Below are 26,679 nucleotides of genomic sequence, written 5' to 3'. Positions count from 1 at the left end.
GAAGAGTGATACGAATATTTGTTGGCTGATTGAGGGACCGACCTGAAAAACTTATGTAGCGAATTCATACTCAATATTGCGTTGTTGAATACCTGTACATAGTCTGGTTGACCATGAGATAGGGCTTCTGATATCAGCAGCCAGGCTAACTCGAAGCGTAGAGCACGATTATCTAACCCGGACCGAGGATAATCCGGAGTGGGATGTTTTCTGGAGCTTCCGAAATCAAGCACTTGCGACAATCGTTCCGCAGCGGAGAAATTCCCTGTAACTTTATTTGCTCTCTAAATTATTTCTTCCCTGCACCATGGGTAAGCGCGGAAAGAAGGTGAGAGACTCAATTCAGTCCAATTGATCTATCGCTCGAGATCTTTCATTCTCAATTTTACTGTTACTTACACTATGTGATGCAGGGACAGGGCGGCGGCCGTGGTGGCGGGCAGCGCCAAAGCTGGAATGATATCCCCAAAACGAACGAGAAGTTCGAACGCTTCTATAACGAGCAGGGGTTCATTCCCGAGGAAGAAAAAGAGCAATTCTGGGAGTACCTGCGGAAAGATCTTCCCAACAGTTTTCGCTTTACAGGGTCACAAGGGTACGTTATCGCAGATTCGCTCCGCGCATAACGCGCGAATTACCAAAACGGTTAAGATACTGATATGTGACCTAAAGACATGCCCTCGCGGTCCAGGAGCGTCTCAAGGAATTCTATATTCCCGAAATCACGTCAATTAAGTATGAGGGCAACTTCGTCGAGCCACCGCGCCCGGTCTCCTGGTACCCTGACCAGCTCGCGTGGTCGATGACGACCCCTAAGCAGGTCGTACGACGTTTCGCTCCGTTCGCCAATTTCCAGAAGTTCCTCGTCGCCGAGACTGCGGTTGGAAGTATTAGCCGACAGGAAGTTGTTAGCATGATTCCTCCGCTCTTGCTTGATGTAAGACCTGGCATGACTGTCTTGGACATGTGCGCCGCTCCGGGTAGTAAATCTGCACAGCTTATGGAGATGATCCACGCTGGAGAGGAAGAGTCGATGCTCCAGGTTTCCAAACAAGTGAAGGAAGGAACCGCTGGTCCTGAGCCTTTGGGACCTGAGGGCCTCAACGACGATGGTAGAACCACCGGTCTTCTCATCGCTAACGACACCGACTACAAGCGCGCGCACATGCTTATCCATCAGATGAAGCGACTCAGCTCCCCGAACTTGATCGTCACAAACCATGATGCCACCATGTACCCCTCCATCAAACTTCCCTCGCCTCCAGGACCCAGTGGAAAGGTCCAGAATAAATACCTCAAGTTCGACCGTATTCTCGCGGATGTACCGTGTACCGGTGATGGAACTCCCCGAAAGAATATTGGTGTTTGGAAGGAATGGACCCCAGGCAACGCTTTGGGACTGTATGCTACGCAAGTTCGCATCCTTGTGCGTGCCTTGCAGATGCTGAAGGTCGGTGGCCGTGTTGTGTATTCAACTTGCAGTATGAACCCTGTGGAGAATGAGGCAGTTGTTGCTAGCGCCATTGAGCGCTGCGGTGGTGCCGCCAATGTGCGTATTGTCGATTGCAGCAACGAGTTGCCGGGTTTGAAGAGAGTTCCCGGCTTAAAGTCATGGAAGGTTATGGATCGCGACACAAGGATGTGGAACACCTGGGAGGAAATTGAGGAGCACCGGGCAAGCCAAGGTATCAGTGGCCTTGGCAGAGTCGCTGCAGGCATGTTCCCTCCCACTGGAGAGAACGCAGACCTACCTCTTGAAAGATGTATTCGTATCTACCCCCACCTTCAAGACACTGGTGGATTCTTCATCACTGTCCTGGAGAAGCTGTCGGAGATTCGCGCCAAACCAGAAGACTCTTCGAAGGTCATTCCCAAGGGAACCGTGGCCGCACTCACTGAAGAGCTTGAATTCAAGCAGAAGAATGGCAATGGGCAACCTTTGGAGAAGATTGATGCGCTGGATGATATGGTTACTCCTAATGAGAATGCTGCAGAGGAGGCTCAGAAGAATGCTACTGTCGCAGAGGCTACCCACCAGCCCCCTTACTCTGCTACCAACCAGATGTCCCCTGCCAAGAGGGATGCAGAGAGCCTGGAGGATGAAATCCCTTCCAAGAGGACGAAACTTGACGATGGATCTGAAGTAGTCGTGGGTGATCGGCCCGTCCACCAGCCGGCTCCCGTGATTGAGCCTGATAATATGGATACATCCGACGCTACTTCCACGCCTGCACCTCTTCAACAAGCAACGAGTGCAACTCAGGCTCCACCCCCACAGAAACGGAAACCAGGACAGCCAATTGAAGAACCTTTCAAGTATCTGGACCCTAACCATGAGGAGCTCCCACCCATTTTTGAATTTTACGAAGGATCAGACCGGTTCCCTAGAGATCGATTCATGGTCCGTAACGCACAGGCCATTCCAGCCAGAACTATCTATTATACTAGTGCTCTGGCGCGCGATATCTTGACCGCAAATGAGGGACAAGGCATGAAGATTGTCCACTGTGGTGTTAAGATGTTTGTGAAGCAAGACGTGCAGCGTCCAGGTGTTTGCCCTTGGCGTATCCAGACCGATGGATTGAGGGTCCTTGAGCCATGGCTGGGACCCGGTAGAGCGGTTACCCTTAGGCGGAAGGAGACTTTGCGGAGACTTCTCGTGGAGATGTTCCCTAAGGTCGACGATGAGGGCTGGAAGGAGCTTGGAGAAATTGGTGAGCGCGTGAGGGATATCCCGATGGGCTGCAGTGTCCTGCACATCGAGCCTGATACTTCTGAGACTGGCTTCAGGTATGTTTGACTGGGTCTACAATGTTGCGAATCAACTAACTATCTACTAGCGAGCGGATGGTCCTTCCCCTGTGGCGCTCCCTGCATTCCGTTAACCTCATGCTTCCCAAGGAGGAGCGTCGTGCTATGCTTCTTCGTATCTTCAACGATGATACCCCGCTTGTTAATATCACCCAGAAGCGCGCAAACGCCGACACACCCGCTGCGGCGACTCCGGTGGTTGAGACAACGGACGCCGATAACACTCCGGCTGCAGCCCCCGTTGAGGCGGAGGAAGAAGCAGTCAAGCATGAAAACGAGGTTCTGGGGCAAGACGAGCAGGAACATGCCGAAAGCCGTGAGACCTGGCAGAAAGTCGGTGACGAAGAAGATCGGTTCAACACGACTGTATAGTTTGTAATATGACTTGGGATCTATCGGGATGTGCATATATTTGGCAAAAGCATTGATTGTACCACGAAAAGACAGTGTTATTCGCATACTTGCTTTGATTTTGGCTGTCACCTTGAGTAGGTTACATAGATACATGTCTCCACAGGAGTTCCATGTATAGCCAGTCTCGTAGAAAACCCCTTGGAGTAAATGCTTCTGGTTCACTTGGCTTTTGAACACCGCATTCATTCTTAGGGCAGGCCTGACTGAAATTTAAGCCAGTCCCAACAGCCTCTGTTATAAGCCTATATGGATAGAAGGTATGCCGAGCTACTGGGGCATTGAGGTCATCTATCTAAAGGAGCAGCCGTGTTCCCTTTACATTGAAGTCTGTATATGTACATGTACAACACTGAATACATTGCCAATACAATGAAAGCCCTATGGAGCGCACAGACGACTACAGGACGGTTGGTAGTGCAGCAATTCGCAATTCAACGATGGGTTCATTTACATAGATAATTGACCGAATGTTCCCGGGGGCACAGAATTTACAAAAAAAGATTTTCAACAAGTTTGAACACCGTATGGCGCCCTGTTAAGAGAAGCCCCTTAGGGGCGTTTAAGAAACATAAAGCACCCTGGCCAGGGTAAAGACTCACTGCTTAGACGCTGCTGGCACCAGTCTCCTGGTGACTGCAGCTTGAAGGGCGCCCCAGAACGTGACCCTTAAGGTCACATGCCGAGTGAATCAAACTTTCATCAAAGATTTGACCTGTCCTTTTATCAGTGAAGGCAATTACAGGTTCTATGAAATATGAATCTTCAGATGCTTAGACTATCAAGATGACAGTGTGCGAGTACAATATATATTGTAACGAAGGAAAGTTTTACCAATTCATCTAATGCTGGCCCATTTGGGTATGTGCATACGGAATGTGTGGTGGGCATACGGTGAGTTTCCACTCTTACTGTCACTGAGAGGAGCAATTTTATCTTTTGTCCTACCTGCCACTGTCCTCACCAAAGCTCATTCAAAAATTCTCCGTATCCTTATTACCCACTCTGCCGTCAATTCCCCAAATGATCGCAGGGATGCATCTGACACGAGCACTGGCAGCAACAGATTTTGGCATTATAGGGAATCATAACCTATATGACAAGAGCTGATCCGAGTAGCTAGACTCAGCACCCGATGCATTCAAGAGATCAGTCCTTTTGTGAAGACATAATGCAACCTACGAGCCTTCACCATGATGGACTGGACGCGTTGATTCCCGATGGACGTCCGGCGGCATTCCCCCCTATTGCAATAGTTGGTATGGCGATGAGGCTTCCGGGCGGAATTCGGACGGCCGAGGACTTCTGGCAGTTTTTGATAAACAAAAGAGATGGACACTGCGAGGTTCCTAAAACAAGATATGGGATCAATGCTTTTTACAACGCACAGAGCGAGCGTTACACGCATACAAGATATGGATACTTTCTGCCTGAAGATCCAGCCTGCTTTGACGCGCCGTTTTTCTCAGTGACTGAACAGGAGGCATCTGCTATGGATCCACAGCAAAGACTGCTTTTGGAGGTGGTATGGGAGTGTCTAGAAAATGCGGGGGAAACAAACTGGGAAGGCAAAGATATAGGATGTTTTGTTGGTGTATTCGGGGAAGACTGGTTAGGTCTCTCTCACGGAGATCCACTCAGTATTGACAGATCGCATGCGCTCGGTACATCAAGTTTTGCCTTGGCCAATACAGTTTCCTATAAGTTTGATTTACGCGGCCCAAGGTGAGTATTAGCATACAAGGCTTAACCACGCAAAAGTATCCTGACTGATCTCATCTATAGTATGACTATCCAGACAGGGTGCTCATCATCAATGGTTGGGATCCATGAAGCATGCCAGTCGTTGGCTAGCGGAGCATGTTCATCAGCTATTGTTGCAGGTACAAACCTGATCCTCAGCCCAGCAATGACAGCAAGTATGTCCGGTTACATGGTGCTGTCAACTAGTGGGGTATGTCGGACCTTTGATGCTGAATCTGACGGATATGGACGTGGCGAGGCAATAAATGCTCTTTATCTGAAGCCGCTTGGGGATGCAATCAAGGAAAATGATCCAATCAGAGCAATCATCCGCTCGACTGCGGCAAACTCTGATGGAGGAACATCAAACATGTCAGCTCCCTCAATACTAGCCCAGGAACACCTGATATTGGATGCTTATCGGCGGGCAAATATCAAAGATCTATCAGAAACTGCCTTTGTCGAATGCCATGGAACGGGTACACGCGCGGGGGATAAAGTCGAGACAACAGCAGTGGCAAACGTGTTTGGGGGAAACGAGATAGTGATTGGAGCAGTATGTAGATAGTATGTTAACATTGTTCAAGATGCTGACTGGCCCTCAGGTAAAACCTAATTTTGGACATTCAGAAGGTGCATCGGGAATCACAAGCGTGATCAAAGCTGTTCTATCCCTGGAACATGGGACAATTCCGCCGAATGTACATTTTGAAAAGCCCAACCCAGAAATATCTTTCAAAGAGAATGGCTTGGTGGTCCCAGTAGAGCCTATGGACTGGCCAGCCGGTCGTCGACGAAGGGTCAGCGTGAATGCCTTTGGCATCGGTGGCACAAATGCCCACGTTATCTTGGACTCTGCGCACGAAGCATGCCTAAATAGCCGGGTACAGGGTTCTCCTGACCCCGGAAATGGAATCAAACTTCTTGTTGTTTCGGCCCAACATGAGCAAGTTCTACAGACTCGCATCAATCAGGTAACAGATTATGTGAATCGCCATCCTGAAAAGAATCAAGACCTTTCATTCACCTTGGGTGTACGGCGAAAACATTTGTCGCACCGCGCGTTTGCTGTGTATGATCCATCATCTCCCCTCTCACCATCAGACTTTCAGTCAGCGCATTCCTCCGTATCGGCTCAGTTAACGTTTGTGTTCACTGGCCAGGGAGCTCAGTGGCCTGGTATGGGACAAGGATTAATCAAGGCATATCAAGGTTTTAGAATGGATATGCTAGAGCTAGGAAATATCCTAATGACCATTGAAGATCCACCTCAATGGTCCCTGATGGGTAACATGTCATCTCCAGCTTTAAGCTATAAGCATATCACACTAATGTTGACCTATAGAGGAACTTAGCTGCGTCGCTGCGTCGCGCGTTAACGAGGCTGAATTCTGCCAACCACTATGTACCGCGGTGCAGATTGGGTTGGTTAACCTGCTTGCGGCGTGGGGCATAAAGCCAACCTATGTAGTTGGGCACTCTAGTGGAGAAATAGCAGCGGCTTATGCCGCCGGAGCAATATCGGCTAGGTCTGCGATAATTCTTGCATACTATCGCGGAAAGCTAGCACAGGCTCAAAAAGGCACTGGTGAAATGGCAAGCATCGGGCTTGGCAGTGAAGAGGTGTCTCCGTACCTTGTTGATGGAGTTGTGATTGCATGCAAAAATAGCCCGCAGAGCGTCACGATATCTGGGGAAGAAAGTAAAATAGATCATATGGTGAGGCACATCCGGAACGACCACCCGGATACGTTTTGTAGGAAACTCCAGTTAGGCATGGCATATCATTCACGTGAGTCTTTTCTTTCGCCGGCGCGGGTGATATTTCTTACATGGCGACAGATTACATGGCGGCTGTGGGACCCATATATAAGAAAACCATATCGAATCACCTCCAATTCCATCAGAAGATGCTACCCATGTTTTCCAGTGCTGGAGCGCAGATGATCACAGACCCTCAAACCTTGGATGCCGCCTACTGGCGGCGAAACCTCGAATCTGCTGTACTCTTCTCAGATGCCATAAGTTCCCTTTTCGCTAAAAGGCAGGGAAAGCATATTTTGATTGAAATAGGACCACATTGCGCACTGTCAGCACCCATAAAGCAGATTATCCGAGCCCATGACTTGAAAATAAGCCCTGCATATATACCAACTTTGATTCGGAACGACACCAACTGCAAGCGTCAACTGTTGACTTCAGTTGGTTCTATCCATATGAACAAGGTCGTAGTGGACCTACATGCGGTGAATGGAACGGGGCATATTCTGACTGACGTCTTACCATACCCATGGCGGCATGGTACGAGATACTGGAAAGAAAGCCGTATGGTACGGGAATGGAGGCTCAATGAGGTGCCGCCTCATGAACTGCTTGGTTCGAGGAGTACCGAGTCTACAAGCCTAGAGCCTGCATGGAGACATTTTATAAGCCTAGAGGATGTTTCCTGGTTATCGGATCATGATATTCAAGGTAAAGTGGTTTTCCCGGCTGCAGCGTATATCGCTATGGCGGGTGAAGCTATTTTACAGCTGTCACACGGCATCACTGGTTACACTGTCAGAAACGCCATATTTAAGGTTCCATTGGTGATAGAAGAATTTGAGCCAATCGAGGTTATTACAACCTTACGGCCAGTTAAACTAAACGATATGGCGGATTCAGAATGGTTTTCATTTACCATCGCATCGTATGACGGCAGCAATTGGATAAAAAACTGCAGCGGCCAGGTCCGAGCCGGAGCTTTGGCGAACATTTCTCCCGTGGATATAAAGCAATATGCACGCCGTGTATCTTCCAGCAAGTGGTACGATACCCTAGCTAGCGTAGGCCTCTCTTATGGAACTCAATTTAGAGGTCTACAAGATATCTCAGTTGACCCTAAGGGCAGCAAAGCTGTGGCCAAGGTCAATAACAAAGTAGGTTCCCTTGGATGTCCATACAGTCTTCACCCGACCATGATCGACCAATGCCTTCAGCTAATGAGCGTCGCTGGAGCTGCTGGCCTCCCACGGCATATTACCGCAGGAGGAATACCGGCGTCCATCGACCAGATATTCATTGGGCAAGGAGGAAACCACATGAAGGCCACGGTCGAGACGGTCCAATATTCTGGTAGCAGCTTGGTGGGTAATGCAACGGCAATGCTTGGGGATAAAGTGGTGCTGGAGATGAGACGCGGCATTTGCTTCGCGCTGGGAAACCAGAACTACTCAATATCTCCGCGGATTCCGTTGCTAGCACAGATTCAATGGAAGCCGGACCCTGACTTTTACAAACCCGAAGCTCTATTACCAGCGTCAGTTACCTCGCCAGAGCAACTGGATCTAACAAGAAGAATAAGTCAACTCTCACTTTTATATATTCTTGAGACAGCCGAAAGGACCAAACACTTCAAGCCACAATCTCCCCATGCGTCCAAGTGGAAATCCTGGCTACTATATGAAGATGCTGCTATTCGAAGTGGAGAACGAACACTTTTTCCCGAGTCTAAAGAATGGGCCACACAACCAAGTAAGCAGCGTCTGGCCCTCATAAAGAAGCTGAGTACTGCCGAAGCAGATAATATTATTATTACTTGTATGGAAGTAATATATGACAATTGCTTGGAGATCATGGCCAACAGAATTTCCGCCCTAGACCTACTAATAGAAAACAACCGACTTAGTCGCATCTACCAGTTTGACCAGGGAAACAGCGACTGGAGCATTTTTATATCTTTTCTCAGTCACTCAAATCCAAGGTTGCGAATCCTTGAAATTGGCGCTGGAACCGGGGGCGCCACAACTGAAGCTTTACGCTCGCTGTACATATCAGGGGTGCCTATGTACTCTGAATATACGTTTACCGATATCTCTCCGAGGTTTATGACAGCAGCCCAGGATAAGTTCCGGGAAAACGCGAACATGGAGTATAGGATTCTCGATATTAGCAGCGATCCTCTCAAGCAGGGCTTTACGGCTCAATCCTTTGATCTCATCATAGCATCAAATGTTTGTCTCCTTTGAGTATAACGAATTGTGCCCCGCCTTACCTTGTCTAGGCACTCCACACGACCCCAATTCTAAAACATACTCTAAAAAATGTGAAGAGCTTGCTGGCTCCACATGGTTGGTTGCTACTCCATGAGTTAGATCCAGGTATGACTTCATGAGAAGCTTTATATGAACACAATCCACTCACATTCTAGGCAGTGGCCCTAGCCGTCGATTACATAATGGTGAGAGATGTAAATCTTAATTCTAAGTAGTAGAACGTGTTAATTTGTATAGGGCACACTTCCCAGCTGGTGGGTAGGTGAGGATGATGGGAGGATAAATGGGCCTTACATCAGCCCCGAGAGGTGGGACAAGGAGTTACAATCCGCTGGCTTCACAGGAACTAAGGCAATACGCCGCGATATTGACCCTTACCACATATGCGTAGATATGATCACTCGTCCTCTTCCAGTTGCGACCACCACACAGCCGATAATACTGGTGACTGATGGCTCGCCGGATCTTTGGGCTGGCATGGTGTACTCAGCGCTCGCGAGCCAGAATTTCACTGTGGAATGGGGGAGCTTGGAGGAGGCACCAAGTGTTCATGCGTGTGTTGTGTTCTTGTTAGACCAGCAAGATCCCTTTCTCATGAGACTGTCCGAAAAGAGATACCATGCTTTGCAAAAGTATTTGATGGACATCGATCAGTCCAAGTTGCTTTGGGTGACAAAGATGACCCAATTCAACTGTGAAGACCCGGGCTTTGGCCTAGTACTAGGGTTCGCCCGGACCTTGAGGCAAGAACTGATGCTCGATTTTTACACTCTGGAAATCGACTTATTTGATACTGAGTCTGCGAAGGCAGTGGGTCCGATTGTGCGAAAGATCTTGGAATCTGCCGATGAAGATAATCAAAGCCCAAGCCATGAGTTTGCCTACCACAACCACACTGTGTTCATTAGTCAGTGCTACTGGGGCATAGTAACAGACAATTTGCGCCCAATCCAATCAGACACTTCCAAGAAGCTCACTATGGAAATCCCTGGTCTCCTCGATACACTGGAATGGGTCGATACTAGTTACGGTAGTCTAGAGCGAGATGATGTCGAAGTTGATATTCATTATATTGGCTTGAACTTTAAGGTTGCCGGACTAAACCCTGCAACATTGGTGGAGCCTGTGACGCTAACTTGTTTTAGGATATCATGGTAGCTATGGGGTTTGTTGGAAGTATAAGTGAGATGGGCCAAGAGGGGAGTGGCGTTGTACGACGTGTTGGTTCGAATGTTGGCAATATAATGCCCGGAGACGAGATACTGGTACATGATCTTGGACCCATTTGTACCCGAACTATCGTGAATCGACAACGCTGCCTGAAATTGCCGAAAGGGCTCTCTACACAGGATGCAGTCAATATGGGATCAGTGTTTGCGACAGCGATATACTCTTTAATTAACGTAGGACAACTTGAAAGAGGCCAAGTATGCAACGATCCCACGGGTATTCACCATTGACTTACTGTTAGACAGACTGTTTTGATCCATTCCGCCTGCGGTGGAGTTGGCCAGGCAGCTATCCAAATTTGTCAGCTTGTCGGTGTCGAAAAGGTAGATCATGGGCACGACCTTCAGTATCATCATCTGGCTAACAAACGTAGATATTCGCAACAGTGGGTAGCCAGGCAAAAAAAGACCACCTCGTTAAAATCTACGGGATACCGCCCGATCAAATTTTTGATTCTAGAAGTGCGAGCTTTTCCCCGTGTGTCATGAAGGCGACAGAGGGACGCGGGGTGGACGTTGTACTAAACTCATTATATGGAGAGCTGTTACATGCCTCATGGGAATGTGTTGCCAGCTTTGGTAGGATGGTCGAACTAGGCAAACGCGACCTTTTGGCCAATGGGACATTGAGCCTGAAACCATTCGTGAAGAACCGAGCATTTTTCGGCGTTGATCTGCTTGAGTTGAGCGAAGAGTCTTTTAACAGGCGAGCCTCCCAGGACAAGGGACTCTTTGCTGGCTACGCTAACTTGTCTCCAGTCTCCTCTCCCAGTTTATTCTGTGGTATGAAGAAGGCAAAATTAAACCAATTCGCCCAACTACAGTTTTTCCAGCCTGCGAAGTAATTGAGGCATTCCGATTTATGCAGCGGGGTACACACATGGGAAAGATTTTAATAAGGATACCTGATGACTCAAGCCAGCTATCCCAGCGACCTAGCGAGATGGAAGTATTGTTTTCATCCAGTGCATCGTATCTCCTAGTAGGCGGCCTTGGAGGCTTGGGTCGTGCAGTTTCCAGATGGATGGTAGAGCAAGGAGCACGTTATTTAGTTTATCTTTCTCGCACCGCAGACTCCAGTGAAGAGAACAGAGAATTCATCAAAGAATTGAACGCCATGGGATGCCATGTTCAATGCATTCAAGGGAGTGTGACAAGAATCGAAGATGTGCAGGCTGCGATTTCCAGATGCAAGAGTCCGTTGAAAGGTGTTTTCCAAATGTCGATATCTTTGAATGTGAGGCACTGCTCCCATATTATGCAAACGCTGAGGAGAAGAATACTAACTGATAACGTGCTCAACCAGGATCGCCCATTCCCCCTCATGAGCTACGAAGACTGGAATTCTTCGTTGTCTCCCAAGGTTCAAGGTACATGGAACCTTCACAATTCAGTCTTACAAGAGGATCTAGATTTTCTTTGTTCTATTCAGTTCTGTAGTGGGCGTTTGCGGCAATGCGAGCCAGGCCAATTATGCAGCTGCAAACACATTCCTTGATGGTTTTACACAGTATCGCCGACAATTAGGCCTTCCATCCTCCGTCATTGCCCTCGGCGCTGTAGGCGAGACTGGTCGGCTTGCTCAAGATGCGAAAGTCCTGCAGACGTTTAAATCCTTTGGAATCTGGCTTTTGAGCGAGGACGAAGTTCTTAAAGGATTAAAGCAGTGCATTGGGGAGTCCAACATAGCCAATTCCACAAAGTCTGACACACGACTTTCGGCACCGTTGATTGTTGGACTCGGCACCACAAAGCCGCTACCCAATCCTGGTGCACAGACACTGTGGCGTCGTGATGCTCGGTTCGCATCCTACGCAAACCTCGATTCCACATTTGTCAAACAAGAGAGCGGTCCCAGTGTTAATAAAATACGAGAACTGATCAACAAAGCGGTGGTAGATCCTTCGATCCTTCTACAAGAAGAAACCGAGACTACTATTGCCCAGGAACTTATGCAATTGATCACGAAGGGCCTGCCAGGAGCGGATGATATAGACGATCAAGCGGAGGTAAATGTCGCCATAGATTCTCTCATGGCAATAGAGTTGAGGAACTGGATTCGACGGAACTTGCAGGTTGAGGTTGGCTTGCCTGAAATCTCGAAGGCGCGCACAGCCAGAGGCCTAATAAACTTGATCGCTGCACGTCTGAAAGTCCGATTTGGAGTTTCAGATACAGCGGAGACACAAAACTCAGTCGCCAAAAGTTCTTTCCGCTCACATTGATTACGTTGAGTCTGCATGGTGAGATCTGCGATAGGGTTTGGTTTGGTTTGGTTGATTAAAGGATATGTCAGCCTAGGTGCCTCGACAGGAGCAGATTTCATAAATCCCTCAAGGGTAATATTTGTTTTGGTTTGGTTTCCCATCAAAGACTCAGAAAAGCAAGGTCGGACATACATGCCCCGAAGGATGTCATAACATGCATCTCGCATCGGACGGGAGAGAAAACGCACCGATTCCCGACTCCTGACGTGGTCCTGGTTAATGGTTAACGGTTAAACTTCGGCGAAATGGGGGCTATGTGGAACTCCGAAATAGCCTGTTTTGACTAAAAGGCTTATTGACCTGCTCGGATAATAAATCGTCTTGTCCCGCTGGATGATGTGCATACTGTGTAGTAGTACAGAGTAGCTTCACCGGTGGCCTGATGGTGACATAGAATCACTAGTTCATTAGTTATGCTTTCTTGGCTTAAGTTATCTCCAGAATGTTAGGGTTGGCATATGCTTAAATGCCTATCTGATCTGATATTCAGGCACTCGACATGGATAGACTGTTCGCATGCCCATCTACATCCCTAAACGGGCATGTTCATATATGTATGGATGGCGATCGATAAAAACATCACGGTACATCTCTGGGTGGTGAAGCTGGTTATGAATGGGTAAATGCCTTCTGATATGCGGAGAAATACTCCCGTGATCGTCCATCCGATGGGGTCCTTTGCTCCGTGTGGGGGATCTTCACCAATACTTTCCTTCTACGTTTCGTTGCATTGGCCCCGTCTCACAGCATTCTTGAACCACCAGCTGGCTGGAAGTACCTTCGGGCGTTCTGGCACTCCTCTGATTTGGTCGCTAATGGTGCTTTGACCAGCAGGAGCTATTGTGGATAGTTTGTTTGTATACAGCTCCACGATTCTACCTCATGGGAGATGAAATCGGATGGACTCCACTTTCGGCCCAGGACTCTATTGGACCATTTCCTACTCTATACATCATTGACGCAAGGTATCGGACATTTTAATTAACGAAAGCCGGTTATTTATATTATTTATCCTTCGAACCGTACTTATAATCGTGCAATTGCCCCCCGAAATGTGCGGAGTCTGCTGTAAGCTCTCACTGGGGTTCTTCTGCAGCACGACACCATGAAGCTTCTCTCGGTTGGGGCTGTTGCCTTGCTGGCAGCACAAGCAGCGGGTGCGTCCATCAAGCATCGTCTTAATGGCTTCACGATTCTGGAACATCCGGATCCGGCGAAACGAGACTTGTTGCAAGACATTGTATGTCGTCATCAAATCTCCGTCGCTGGGGATTATGTAAACATACTGACCCTCTGCAGGTTACATGGGATGACAAATCTCTGTTCATCAATGGAGAGAGGATCATGCTATTCAGCGGAGAAGTGCACCCATTCAGGTACACTACCCCCGCGTACTTCTATGGTTCGATTCTAACAGAAACAGATTGCCAGTACCTTCGCTTTGGCTCGACCTTTTCCACAAAATTAAGGCCCTGGGTTTCAATTGCGTATCCTTCTATATTGACTGGGCCCTTCTAGAGGGAAAGCCTGGCGACTACAGAGCAGAGGGCATTTTTGCTCTGGAACCCTTCTTTGATGCAGCCAAGGAAGCAGGTATCTATCTGATCGCCCGTCCCGGTCCGTACATCAATGCCGAGTCCTCAGGTGGCGGTTTCCCTGGATGGTTGCAGAGAGTCAATGGCACTCTTCGCTCGTCTGATAAACCATTCCTTGAAGCTACTGATAAGTATGGGTTCATTGACAGTTACTGCGGACACGTGCTTACCGTTTGGCTCTAGCTATATCGCCAATGCCGCTGCCGCCGTGGCGAAGGCTCAAATCACGAATGGAGGGCCAGTAATTCTCTACCAGCCCGAAAACGAATACAGCGGTGGCTGCTGCGGTGTCACTTACCCTGATGGGGACTACATGCAATATGTCATGGACCAGGCTCGGAACGCTGACATTGTTGTACCTCTCATCAGCAACGATGCCTCGCCTTCTGGGCACAACGCTCCTGGAACTGGAGTGGGCGCTGTTGATATTTATGGTCACGATAGCTATCCGTAAGTTATCCTGCATATGCCCTCTCTTCTTTTACAGAATTGCCGTCTGACGATAACTGACAATTTCCCCAGGCTCGGCTTTGATTGTGTATGTTCTTTTCTGCGAGCGAGGCTGAATACTTCTGACGCATATAGGCAAACCCATCCGTATGGCCCGAGGGTAAGCTGCCCGAGAATTTCCGCACGCTCCATCTCGAGCAGAGCCCATCAACCCCGTACTCAATTCTTGAGGTAAGTTACTCCTCAGCCTGGAGGACTAGGAATGTGTCTCACTGTTCTCTAGTTCCAAGCTGGTGCTTTCGACCCATGGGGTGGACCCGGTTTCGAAAACTGCTATGCTCTCGTTAACCACGAGTTCTCGAGGGTTTTCTATAGAAACGACTTGAGTTTCGGAGTTTCTACCTTCAACTTGTACATGGTATGGCCTACTCGTATCTTTGGAGTATACCTTGGGCTCACATATATAGATTTTCGGTGGAACAAACTGGGGTAACCTCGGACATCCCGGAGGATATACATCCTACGACTACGGCTCACCTATAACTGAAACTCGAAACGTTACACGGGAGAAGTACAGCGACATAAAGCTTCTCAGCAACTTTGTCAAAGTATCGCCATCCTATCTCACCGCTACTCCCAGAAACCTGACTACCGGTGTCTACACAGACACCTCCGACCTGACTGTCACCCCTTTAATTGGTGATCGTCCAGGTTCGTTCTTTGTGGTCAGACATACGGACTATTCCAGCCAAGAGTCAACATCGTACAAGCTTAAACTTCCTACCAGTGCTGGTAACCTGACTATTCCCCAGCTGGAGGGGACTCTAAGTTTGAACGGACGCGACTCGAAGATTCATGTTGTTGATTATAATGTGTCTGGAACGAACATTATTTATTCGACAGCTGAAGTCTTCACCTGGAAGAAGTTTGACAATAACAAGGTCCTGGTTTTATACGGCGGACCGAAGGAACACCATGAACTGGCTATTGCCTCCAAGTCAAATGTGACCATCATTGAAGGTTCAGACTCTGGAATAGTCTCAAAGAGGAAGGGTAGCTCTGTTATCATCAGCTGGGATGTCTCATCTACTCGTCGCATCGTTCAAGTCGGTGACTTGCGAGTGTTCCTGCTTGGTAAGTAAATTCACGCTAAACTCACGTACACGACTAATCAATCGACAGATAGGAACTCTGCCTATAACTACTGGGTCCCCGAACTTCCCACGGAAGGTACTTCTCCCGGTTTTAGCACTTCGAAGACAACCGCCTCATCCATAATTGTGAAGGCCGGCTACCTCCTCCGAGGTGCTCACCTGGATGGTGCTGATCTTCATCTTACTGCCGATTTCAATGCCACCACTCCGATCGAAGTGATTGGTGCTCCGACAAGCGCTAAGAACCTGTTCGTGAATGGAGAAAAGGCTAGCCACACAGTCGACAAGAACGGCATCTGGAGCAGTGAGGTCAAGTATACGGCCCCAGAAATCAACCTCCCCAGCTTGAAGGACTTGGACTGGAAATATCTGGACACACTTCCCGAAATTAAGTCCTCCTATGATGACTCTGCTTGGGTTTCTGCGGACCTTCCAAAGACAAAGAACACCCACCGTCCTCTTGACACACCAACATCGCTATACTCTTCTGACTACGGCTTCCACACTGGCTACCTGATCTACAGGGGACACTTCGTTGCCAATGGCAAGGAAACCGAATTGTTCATTCGCACACAGGGTGGTAGCGCATTTGGAAGCTCCGTATGGCTAAACGAGACATATCTGGGCTCTTGGGCTGGTGCTGATTATGCTATGGACGGTAACTCTACCTACAAGCTGTCGCAGCTGGAGTCGGGCAAGAATTACGTTATCACTGTGGTTATTGACAACCTAGGCCTCGACGAAAATTGGACGGTCGGCGAGGAAACCATGAAGAATCCTCGTGGTATTCTTAACTATAAGCTGAGCGGACAAGATGCCAGCGCCATCACCTGGAAGCTCACTGGTAACCTCGGAGGAGAAGACTACCAGGATAAGGTGAGAGGACCTCTCAACGAAGGTGGACTGTACGCAGAGCGCCAGGGCTTCCACCAGCCTCAGCCTCCAAGCGACTCTTGGGAGTCGGGTAGTCCCCTTGAAGGTCTTTCGAAGCCAGGTATCGGATTCTACACTACCCAGTTCGATCTCGATCTCCCGAAGGGTTGGGACGTACCGCTGTACTTCAACTTTGGTAATAACACCCAGGCGGCTCGGGCCCAGCTATATGTCAACGGTTACCAGTATGGCAAGTTCACTGGAAACGTTGGGCCACAGACTAGCTTCCCTGTTCCCGAAGGTATCCTGAACTACCGTGGAACCAACTATTTGGCACTGAGTCTTTGGGCATTGGAGTCGGACGGTGCTAAGCTGGGTAGCTTCGAACTGTCCTACACCACCCCAGTGCTGACTGGATATGGGGACGTTGAGGCGCCTGAGCAGCCCAAGTATGAGCAGCGAAAGGGAGCATACTAATCTTGATCCCGAAGCAGTGGCTATGAGTTGTTGACGGGAGTCCTTTAGAGACTACCTATATAGCTATAATTGCAATGGTATACCATACTCTTCGATTAAGTCTTTGAGATTCCGATCGAAAATAGTGATAGAATCGTAAAATCCCTGAGACGAAGAAGTCCCGCTGTAACCATGTGAACAAATACCAACACCTTCTCACAGGGTCTTAAATTTTAATGTCTCTATGAACGAGAGCGCTATATTGGTGTGTGGACATGCCGGCGTTCCTCACAGAAAAGGTAAAAGATAAAGGAGCGAATGAGAACCAGGTACGAGATGTATTTGCTGTTATCGATGAAGAAACTGGGGTTGAAAGTAAGATGCTATGAGGCATTCTCTCTCTTTTGTCATCCCCTAAATTGACTCCGTGCCCTAAGGGCAGCGTACCTTATCAATAGACACAATCCCAATACAAACGTAATCCAACGAACCTATAGTTAAGCAATCATAAAAACTAAATCTACCAATTCCTTCTCATTAAAGTTACCTACCTAATATTTAGTCTACCAGCCATCCTACAATGAAATTGAAGAAACCCCATACCCTCCGACTAGAACGGTAAGCTATAGATGTTATACGTGGACCCAGCCCTAACCCGTCTCTCCTGCATGGGGACGTTTCTTCCCAGCCACCAATAATTCCGGTCCAGACCCTCATCACATTCGCAACCCTTCCAAGTCGAATTAAATTCTCTCTTTTCCATTCTGTCATACATTACTTCATTCTTCCCTACCTCCCCATTCCATAACCTATTACGCAAATATCTCAAGACACAACAAAGCCCATGTCGCGCATATCATACTAGAATCTCCACATTCAAAACCTCCACAATTAATCAATCTTATCGCAATCTCCGAGATAATCCCCGACCATTACTTCATAACCACCACAACCAAAAAGAACAACGAAATGCCCCCAATTCCCACCCTCCTACAACACTACCACCGTCACCGTCAAGACCAAGACCAAGACCAAGACCAAGACCTCACCAACGCCGACAACCACCTAACAAAACGCCTCACGCCCATCCCCCTAGGCCCAGCTTACAATACAATCTCCATCCCCGCCTCCTACGGCCGCCTCGACACCTCTCCCTCACCGGGCACAGTAGCCGGAATAATCCTCGGTAGCGTCTTCGGTTTCATCTTCCTCCTCTACCTTCTCTGGCTCGGATTAAGCTCTGGCCGGCGCTTCGGTAGCGAAACGCAGACGGAGATGGCGTCGGCGAGTAGCGCGGGTGGTATGCGGCGGAGACGGGGACGACGGATTGTGGTTGAGGAGGAGCGACCGGCGAGTGCCCATAGCCATGGCCATGGACATGGAGATCATATTATTGTGGAGGAGAGTGTGACGAGTGCGCCGAGTCGGTCGGAGGGAGATGTTATTGAGGTATTTGAGGAGGCTAGTAGTGTGGATCGGCCGCCGAGACGTGGGAAGCATAATGGTGGTGGGGGGTGGAGGAGGGGGGATTTGGAGGGGAGTGAGTTTAGTTCTAGGATTTGATGTTTGGTTTTTTTTTTTTTTTATTATTCCTATTCTTATTCTTGTTTCTTGTTTGTTGCTTATTGGGGAGGGATGGGGGAGTGGATGGATTGATGATTGATACCCTTTTTTTCTTTCTCTTTTTGTGTTTCGTGTTTTATGACTCGGTTATGATTGATGTGGTTTAAGTCAAACGCCATGATTATGTATGTATGATCATGACCATGATCCACGATATAATATAGCATAGGCATAAGTAATATATCACGATAACGATAGCGAATACCAACAAGTGATGTGCTTAACCACCGAACATCACATGCGACAGACACCCATTCAATATCGAACAAGCAAGTAAGACAAACCCATACACCATGAACGAAACCAACTCCTGTCCGGCGCCAAAAACGAAAGGAACCCGGTCAAAACCGCAATAGCGTATAAAAACGAAGGGCGAAAGGCGCAATCTAAAACAGAATATCCAAACAACAACAACAGGCCAGCGCAGCCATGATACCGGCGCAAATACCACCGCCCGAGGATCCACCACCGCCGCGGTCATCGGCGTAGTACCCCGGCTGCGGGTACCCTTGCTGCGGCGGGTAGTACATGGGTTGTTGGCCCTGGGGCGGCGGAGAGCCGTAGTAGCCCTGCTGTGGGGGTGGACCGTAGTTCTGAGGAGGGTATCCGCCTTGGTTGTAGTAGTCTCCCTGGGCTCCCGGGCCGCCTTGGGGAGGATAGTAGGGCCCTGCGTCGTGGACGGGCGCGGGATAGGAGGGAGGTGGTCCGTCCTGTTACGCGTTTGTTAGTGCTCTGTGGCTTGGTGGGAATGGAGAGTGGAAAGGTTACGTACGGGCTTGTTGTAGGACATTTTGGCGGGTTATAGGAGGTGGTTGAGGAGTGGTGAGAGTGTTGTTGAGGAGACCTTTGGAGTCGATGCGGTCTGGCGGGAGATGATTTTAGGGTGCGGGTGGCTTAACTCCGGTATTGCGAGTGGCTGGGTTGCCCTAGAGATCTGGTCCGAGAGGACAACGCGGGGACCGAGGAGGAGGGAGAAGGAAGGAAGAGAAAGAGGGGATCGGAGGAAGAAGTGCCGAAAGAAAAAAAAAGAAAGAGATTGAATGAGTTGACTGGATTTAAATTGGATTTGAAAGCACCAAGACCCTTGGCACAGGATGTCCCGTTTAGGCAACATCAAATCTAGCCCGGGCCAACCGTTCAACCTGTTCAACCTTGACGTTGACTGACAGTTTGCCTGCACCGCCACACTGACATGTCATTCCACTTGCCGGTCCGTCGAAACCTCGGCCGGCAGCTGAATAATGTCCCGATTTAACTGATTTAATTATGGCAGGTGATGCGCCTGGACACTCCGTGATTGGTCTAATCTTATACTTGCTACGCACTCCTTGACGCGGCCAAAAGATACGATCGCATTGGATGCTGACACCAGAAGTCAATTGAATACGGTAGATTCGGTTCCTATGGATAGCCAAACCCGCAACGGCGTCCCCAATCGCTCAGATCGTTTCCTCACAAGCTCTGAAATCAACGCTAAATCTCATCATCCTGCTCTGCAGACTTTTGGGGAGGGAAGGGGAGAGGGGAAGAGGGGAAGAAAGGAAGAGGGGAGAGAGAAGGAGTCCTGCCATAGCAAGATGGAACAAGACAAGACGAGAAATCAAACAGTGTAGTAAATGTGGATTACAAGAAAGGAATAATAGCCAAAAGGAGAATTAAGCCCCCTCCGACCGGTGTGCAAGATTCCCGCGCGGCGAAAGAAAAAGGGAGGATCTGCAAAAGTAAAGAGTTATCGATAAGATGCACAGAACTAACCAAAAACAAATGAAATAGAAATGCTAAATCTCCGCTTGGGGTCTAAAGCGTCAATTCGCTGATGCAAGAACATGCAAAGTTGCATAAGTCTATCCGGGGCGCGTCACTTAAGCCGTCTCCTCGAGGGAGGCCTTCTGGAGCTCGTCGGACACATCGGCGGCGGCGTCCTTCTCCTGCTTCAGCTCGGCCTCGGCCGAGACCTTACCATTCACACCGCTGTTGATGATAGCGGGCTTCTTGGCGGCGTCAGTCGCACGGTCGTCGGCCTGAGAAGTCTCCTCCTCCTCCAAGCGGGCAATTTCCTCTTGGGCCTTCTTGATGTTCTATGGGAAGGATTAGTCGTTGTAGCTCACACGAGAGTGAATTATAGTAAAGCGGTACATACCTCCTCGGTCTTCGAAGCCTGGTTCTTCTTCCACTCAGTGATCTTAGCGGCCAGCTTCTCGACAACGGCGGGGACATCGGTCTGGTTCATAGGGGGGTCGATCTTGACCTTGGCGAAATCCTCGATAATACCAACGTTGAGGTTGAACTTCTCGGCGGGAGCAGCGCTGCCGTTGGCGTTGCTCTTCTTACCCTTCTTGCCCTTCTTGCCGCCAGTGCCGACGAAGTAGTCATCCTCGTCCTTCTTCAGGACCTTCATGCCCTTCATGGCGGAGTCATCGATGGTACGGCCAATCTCAGCACGGAACTGGGAGGACTCGTCCTTCTTGTCATCCAGACCCAGAGCAGCGAAGTCGTAGGAGGGGTTGAAGTGGCGGATAAGACCCTGAGCGGTAAGGATCTCGTCAGTGTAAGCCAGGCGAGAAGCCTCCTCGAGCTTCTTGTCGGCAATCTTCTTCTTCTTCTCGCGCTCGAAAGCGTCCCGCTGGGCCTTCTGCTTCTCCCGGCGGATTCTCCAGGCCTCATCCTCGTACTCCTTGTAGGCCTTGCGGGCCTTGTAGTAGGTGTCCTTGATCTCACGGATAGCAGTCCACTTCTGCTGCTGCTCACCGTGGAGCTTAGTGCGCTCGTCCCGCAGGGCGTTGAGGTTCTTGAAAGCGCCGTCCTGCTCGGCCTTGATGGCATCCAACTCCTTCTGGATCTCGGCGTACTTGTCGCTCAGAGCCTTGGCCTCAGGGTTGTCAAGGGTCTTCTTGAGGGCGGCGATCTGGGCCTTGATATCGTTGATGACCTTCTGGGCCTCGTCCAGGCCGGCGAAGTTCTTCCGCTGCTTGCGCAGGCTGGAAACATCGGCAAGGGCCTTCTTCTCATCGACCAAGCGCATGGTACCGGAATCAACCTGCTTCTCGAGGCGCGCAATTTCACGGTCAATCTCCTCGACGCTCTTGAACGACATGCGGGTCTTGGAGTTGTTCTGCTCCGCAATGCGGGCCTTGAGCGTGCTGTCCAGAGCATTGATCTTCTCCTGGGTGCTGGACCGAGACGCCTTGAATCCCGACTGCTTTTGACGGATGGAGGAGAGCTCAGCACGGAGCTCCTGCTGTCTCTTAGCCGCAGGCGAGTCCTTGTTGTTGGGCTTGGCGGTTTCGATCTTGGCCTTGACTTGGTTCTTGATGAAGTTAGTGTCTTGTTACGTCAATTGATTGCGGAAACAGCATCATGAAGAGTAGCGAGAAAACGTATGGCGGACCACAAAGGTTGGTGGGAGCCGAGTAACAAAATGGCAAGATATAATTTGTGCGTTGTATACAACAGTCATTGAAACTTCCAGAGAACTCAAAAATAACATAATAAACCGTCACATACCAGTTTCTCCTGAACCGCAGCATGTTCCTTCTCAGCCTGTGCGAGGTCGGCCTTGAACGCCTCCTCATTGGGCTTGGTAGGCTTCACCTTCTGCTCTGTGGCAGGAGCCGATTTGGCTTCAGCGGACATCTTGTCGGGGAATTTGCAAATACGGGGGGAACACTTGACAATGCAAATAGATTGACCGAAATCAATCTGTAGGAGGGACCCCAAAAGAGCGTGGAATGAGGGGAAACCAAAGAGGAACAGGGGGAGAAGAGGAAAGGAATGAGGCAGAAACTCGTGCTCATTTTCTCGGTCTGGCCTTTTCCTTTGGGGTTAATAAGTTGTTGGCGGCGCTTAACCGTTGCCGCTTAGCGCTGTTCCGCCGATTTTTCGAGAACCTCCCTCTATCGCTTTTCGCAACGCTGCAACTCCAGCCTACCTTTTTTTTTGTTGTTGTTGTCCTATCCCACGGCTCACATTGAGCTCAGAAGTTGGTCCTCGAATTCTCTAATTTAACTCTTTTCTGACTCCCCTCCCTTTTTTGATTTTTTTTTTTACATTAGTTTTGTGTCGCAGCGCAGGTGCGCCTCATTTTTCACCATGGACGAGGACTACTCTTCTGGCTCCGTCGATGCCGACCGCGAGATGACCAGACTGTGGCGCACATGGAGGACGGTGTTCGAAATGCTTCAAGATCGAGTACGTGCTGTTTGAAGAGGGGGAACCATCAACCACAGCCACAACGTTTGTTGCACAATGTAATGCTGACAAGCCATTTTCGGACAGGGCTACGAAGTCACCGAAGAGGAAGTGCAAATAACGCTCGAAGAATTCAGACAGAAATACTCCGATCCCCTTGGATACCCAGAGTATGCGACCCCAGACAACATGCACGTTTTCAACCTCCCAAGAGAAAAGGCCGCTAACAATTCGGCGTAACTTTTGTGCAGCCGCAACAAGATGAAAATCCAAGCTCGCCCCACGGAGGCCATGAACCTCAAATACACGGCCCTCAAGACCAACTCCAACCCGGACCCTCAGCCCGACTGCGGAACCATCTATGTTGAATTCTGCCCCGACTCCACCGGTGTCGGTACCAAGCAAGTGCGCGCCTTCAACCATGTCGTCGACGAGAACAACTTCCACACCGGCGTGTTCATCACCCAGACCCCGATCTCCCCGTCCGCCGTCCGTCTGCTGAGCGGTGTTCCCGGCCGTATCTGCGAGCATTTCCAGGAGCAGGATCTGCTGGTCAACATCACCCGGCACGAGCTGGTCCCGAAGCACGTCCTGCTGAGCCCTGAGGAGAAGTCTCGGTTGCTGCAGCGCTACCGTCTGAAGGAGTCTCAGTTGCCCCGTATCCAGGTGTCGGATCCTGTGGCGAGATATTTGGGTCTGCGCAGAGGCCAGGTCGTCAAGATTATTCGCAGGAGTGAAACGGCCGGTCGTTATGCCAGTTACCGCTGGGTTATTTAATCGCGATTTTGACAACTTTGGCTTGTATGGTTATGCTACATTAACGGACGGCTGTTTGCTTGAGGGAGTTGATCGCGCATTCTTTCCATTCAAAGACGCCAGAAGACCATGTCGAGTTCGCCAAGAGGTTCTTGGGCACCTTCCTGAGGCGCGATTTCTCCTGCACTATGGCCGACACCCTGTCTCACCTTTCAAGTGACGTTATACGCGAGTGGATGGAAATCTTGAGAACAAAAGAGACAGAAAACCAGAAAGGGCAAATCACGGGACGAAAAAGAAAAATCAAACGAAAGTCCAATTGCAGGCATTATGGGCAGCATGGCGTAAGGGCGAAACGAATGATTCATGGCTGGAGTGTACTGTCATGGTTCTGGTTGATTCCTTTGAATTTTTACTAATCGCAAAAACCCCGACTATATTGTACAATTTTCTTGATAGATTACTGAAAAATGCAACGGTCATGAGATCTTCAGTGATCGTAAAATAGCCATACCTCTGTCTTAAGTAGAGGATAGCACGGGCCACATTAAGATTTAATTGGGTCAATCCAAATGGCCCATTATAAAAACATCCGTGGAGGCCAAGATACCCCATACCAACGCCATTGTCAATCCTGACTCCAAGCCAGTATACATAACCACACAGCCCATATTGAACAATAGAAAGAAGAAAGACAACAAAACAAGGGTGAAAAGAAACCCCCAGAAGAAGAAAAGGAAGCTTATTTATACATCCAACTATCGTTTAGTATATACCGTCATTATTCATGAATGTTTTGATAATAATCCCCCAACATCCTGAAGTTCGACATCGTCCCTTCCCTCAGGAATAGGCGCAGTTACATCGGATTGGGATCGATACGGTGGAGCCGGTGCCTCCGGCGTATCACTAAAATGCACGCTGGATCCTCGTCGGCGGCCATAGGAGTTACTACGAAGACCGCCAGGTCGTGAGAAGTTCGGTGAAGTGTTTGGAGCAGTCCCTGAGGTCCGGGTGGAGAGTAGACCGCCAACGTCTTGAAGGAAAGCTGTGCTTCCACTGCGTGCACGGGTCGGTTGCCCGGCAGGAGGCATTTGGTAATGCATATGTGAAGTCGGAGGGGGGCTGCTCCTTGGTGAAGGATCCAGAAGACCGCCAACGTCGAACATGGAAACTCGGCCGGGTGAGCTCGGGACGGTGTCGCCCGACGCTTTGCGCGGTGTTGTATTGGTTGGAAGATACTCGTGTGGACTCACTTTGATATCAAGACTACCTGTGGTAGAGGATCGGTCGTCATCGGTAGCAGAGGCATGACGGTTGAACGACCAGTTTGGATTAAGGGTACCCGTACGGGCTGTTAAGGGCTCACAGGGAGCAACCACAGGGGCTGGCCGAGGCAGCTTGTGGTCGGAAGAAACCAGGTCAGGGTGCAAACGCATGCCCAGATCTCCTGCTAGGTCGGAGTCACTGCCCCAGTGGTGGTGCGTGATCGTTGTACGACGAACCGAGCTGTGATCCATGCTCTCGCTAACGGAGGCAGATCCAATTGCCTTTTTGAACTTGGCTTTCTTCACGCCTTTGTCTCGCACGAAGGACCCAATGACTATGGCATTGGAAACCGCCGTGGCAGCGAGGATCTCTAGAGACGCCAGAAGAGATCGGTATTGCTGGGACCCTTTATGACCGATCACAGAGGGTACGCGGTAGCAGGTTATGCCGACGAGGATCAAGGATAAGGCAAAAAGGATAACGAGTGAGGCTTTGCGTTTCGCAGACATGTGAGTCATCATGATCAGGGGAATAGGAAAGGCCACAAGCAGAAGATCCGTAATCACGTCGCATACTCCCATTGTAATCAGGTTCGCATAGCCGGAGCGACACTGGGGGCCTGGATCCGGAACCACTTGCCAGTAATGGTTGAAAGGCTGGCATTCGGTTAGGGTTGCGAGTACCACGGCAATCAGAGTTGATCCCAAGAAATAATAAATAAATTGGAGAAAGATCCGGAGAGACCGGCGCCATATCATCTCCGAAACCCGTTTGAGAAATTCACATACGGTAAATTTGGCAGTCCAGATACTTGTTGCAGTCAAAACAGTCAGTCGGCATATTCCATCTTCAACAAATGCTGAGAAGCAACCTTACAAAATAGCATAGCAAATTCGAGACACCAGAACCAACCTGCTTCCAACGACCCGATGCTGAATCTCTTCTGCCGTCAACCCTACTGTCGTCGTATTATTGGTCCCCCAGATCAGGATAACATGTACAAGAGCCATGCGGATCAAGAGGGGAATAATGGCAAGCATCATCACCTTATCCTCCCGAAAGAAGCGCTCGATACGAACATAGCGACCACAAACTCGAACCACAATGATAGCCAGGGAGAAGCCGGTGGCCCACCAGCTCACCAAGAGCGTTGGATTATCGTCGGCCTTCGTTCGAGCATTCGGGGGAATTTCCGGGTATAGACCACGAGTGTCCAACACAGTCATGGCCGCTGAACCACCTCCGCAGAGGGGCCAGTGGGAAACAGGTGAGAACAGCCCAAGTTATCAAATAATAACGCGCCGAGGATAAGTCCCTGGAGTAAGTTCAACAACGTCGTGCCTTTAGTTGCACTCACATTGTTCATGACGAACTACCCTGAGCATGCACGTGCGTTTCCCCGGATTAGAGTGTTGCTCAGTGTGGGGAATGAAGATATAACGTAAGGAAAACCGGGGAATATAAAAGGCGACGATCTCGCGGGAAAGAGTAACGGGTGGAACCGGCGTTTAAATGGGTGGTAACGGTGGGAAAGGAAAGTGATGTTGATCTGGTGGCGTTCCGGGTGGAGAGAGACCCGACTTCGTATAGATTGTGGTCGTTGACAGAAGAACAAACGAGGATAATAGGGGAAACGAGTGAGAAAAAAAAAAAGAGGGAGAGGAGAGATTCAACTGATAGGTAAGTATATAGAGCCTTGCTCTTACGTACCTCCACGTAAAATAAAATTAATATTATAGGGAAAAGAAAAGGAAGGATTTCACCGCCGTTTCGGTCGAAGTGATAAAATATATTAACTCAAGGACAGTTATGCCACGAAG

At 49.4% G+C, this 26,679-nt stretch overlaps 10 protein-coding genes across 10 annotated transcripts; 7 read left to right on the top strand and 3 right to left on the bottom strand.

Moving 5' to 3' along the window:
- The first annotated feature begins 260 nt into the window (after positions 1-260).
- On the top strand, positions 261-3,279 carry BDV38DRAFT_233585 (tRNA (cytosine-C5-)-methyltransferase). The gene is made up of 4 exons (XM_032053143.1): positions 261-328; positions 414-595; positions 673-2,790; positions 2,841-3,279. The coding sequence occupies exons 1-4, from the start codon at positions 308-310 to the stop codon at positions 3,181-3,183; spliced, it is 2,664 nt and encodes an 887-aa protein (XP_031919450.1). The 5' UTR covers positions 261-307; the 3' UTR covers positions 3,184-3,279.
- Positions 3,280-4,009: 730 nt separating this feature from the next.
- On the top strand, positions 4,010-4,465 carry BDV38DRAFT_233584 (uncharacterized protein). Its single transcript, XM_032053142.1, has one exon. It carries the CDS (start codon positions 4,068-4,070, stop codon positions 4,311-4,313), a length of 246 nt encoding a protein of 81 aa, XP_031919449.1. The 5' UTR covers positions 4,010-4,067; the 3' UTR covers positions 4,314-4,465.
- An 18-nt stretch (positions 4,466-4,483) lies between these two features.
- Positions 4,484-12,542, top strand: BDV38DRAFT_292020 (putative polyketide synthase; the record flags this gene model as incomplete). Its single annotated transcript, XM_032061899.1, has 13 exons — positions 4,484-4,947; positions 5,008-5,521; positions 5,571-6,252; positions 6,311-6,757; positions 6,808-8,957; positions 9,008-9,093; positions 9,251-10,088; positions 10,145-10,426; positions 10,475-10,552; positions 10,603-10,922; positions 10,988-11,465; positions 11,535-11,591; positions 11,641-12,542. 13 exons carry the CDS (start codon positions 4,484-4,486, stop codon positions 12,451-12,453), a joined length of 7,209 nt encoding a protein of 2,402 aa, XP_031919448.1. The 3' UTR covers positions 12,454-12,542.
- Positions 12,543-13,600: 1,058 nt separating this feature from the next.
- BDV38DRAFT_277407 (glycoside hydrolase family 35 protein) lies at positions 13,601-17,044 on the top strand (the record flags this gene model as incomplete). The annotated part of the gene is made up of 9 exons (XM_032058477.1): positions 13,601-13,735; positions 13,795-13,871; positions 13,919-14,221; positions 14,274-14,540; positions 14,613-14,628; positions 14,676-14,771; positions 14,824-14,958; positions 15,008-15,674; positions 15,723-17,044. 9 exons carry the CDS (start codon positions 13,601-13,603, stop codon positions 17,042-17,044), a joined length of 3,018 nt encoding a protein of 1,005 aa, XP_031919447.1.
- Positions 17,045-17,893: 849 nt separating this feature from the next.
- BDV38DRAFT_66623 (uncharacterized protein) lies at positions 17,894-18,726 on the top strand. Its single transcript, XM_032063735.1, has one exon. It carries the CDS (start codon positions 17,993-17,995, stop codon positions 18,584-18,586), a length of 594 nt encoding a protein of 197 aa, XP_031919446.1. The 5' UTR covers positions 17,894-17,992; the 3' UTR covers positions 18,587-18,726.
- A 306-nt stretch (positions 18,727-19,032) lies between these two features.
- BDV38DRAFT_277405 (uncharacterized protein) lies at positions 19,033-19,436 on the bottom strand (the record flags this gene model as incomplete). Its single annotated transcript, XM_032058476.1, has 2 exons — positions 19,033-19,356; positions 19,419-19,436. 2 exons carry the CDS (start codon positions 19,434-19,436, stop codon positions 19,033-19,035), a joined length of 342 nt encoding a protein of 113 aa, XP_031919445.1.
- A 1,072-nt stretch (positions 19,437-20,508) lies between these two features.
- Positions 20,509-22,279, bottom strand: bfr1 (putative nuclear segregation protein (Bfr1); the record flags this gene model as incomplete). Its single annotated transcript, XM_032058475.1, has 3 exons — positions 20,509-20,724; positions 20,787-21,953; positions 22,151-22,279. 3 exons carry the CDS (start codon positions 22,277-22,279, stop codon positions 20,509-20,511), a joined length of 1,512 nt encoding a protein of 503 aa, XP_031919444.1.
- On the top strand, positions 22,191-22,670 carry BDV38DRAFT_66560 (uncharacterized protein). The gene has a single exon (XM_032063733.1). It carries the CDS (start codon positions 22,375-22,377, stop codon positions 22,615-22,617), a length of 243 nt encoding a protein of 80 aa, XP_031919443.1. The 5' UTR covers positions 22,191-22,374; the 3' UTR covers positions 22,618-22,670.
- On the top strand, positions 22,478-23,752 carry BDV38DRAFT_66549 (DNA-directed RNA polymerase core subunit RPB5). The gene is made up of 3 exons (XM_032063731.1): positions 22,478-22,834; positions 22,922-23,004; positions 23,086-23,752. The coding sequence occupies exons 1-3, from the start codon at positions 22,736-22,738 to the stop codon at positions 23,609-23,611; spliced, it is 708 nt and encodes a 235-aa protein (XP_031919442.1). The 5' UTR covers positions 22,478-22,735; the 3' UTR covers positions 23,612-23,752.
- A 538-nt stretch (positions 23,753-24,290) lies between these two features.
- Positions 24,291-26,567, bottom strand: BDV38DRAFT_66604 (putative integral membrane protein Pth11-like). The gene is made up of 3 exons (XM_032063734.1): positions 25,736-26,567; positions 25,648-25,669; positions 24,291-25,515 (listed from the first exon to the last, which is right to left on the bottom strand). The coding sequence occupies exons 1-3, from the start codon at positions 26,083-26,085 to the stop codon at positions 24,376-24,378; spliced, it is 1,512 nt and encodes a 503-aa protein (XP_031919441.1). The 5' UTR covers positions 26,086-26,567; the 3' UTR covers positions 24,291-24,375.
- Between the last annotated feature and the right edge of the window lie 112 nt (positions 26,568-26,679).

Source organism: Aspergillus pseudotamarii (assembly GCF_009193445.1).
Source record: "Aspergillus pseudotamarii strain CBS 117625 unplaced genomic scaffold BDV38scaffold_2, whole genome shotgun sequence".
NCBI classification, from domain to species: domain Eukaryota; kingdom Fungi; phylum Ascomycota; class Eurotiomycetes; order Eurotiales; family Aspergillaceae; genus Aspergillus; species Aspergillus pseudotamarii.
The sequence above is the reverse complement of the archived record's forward strand: the minus strand, read 5'-3'. Positions and strand labels throughout refer to the sequence as shown.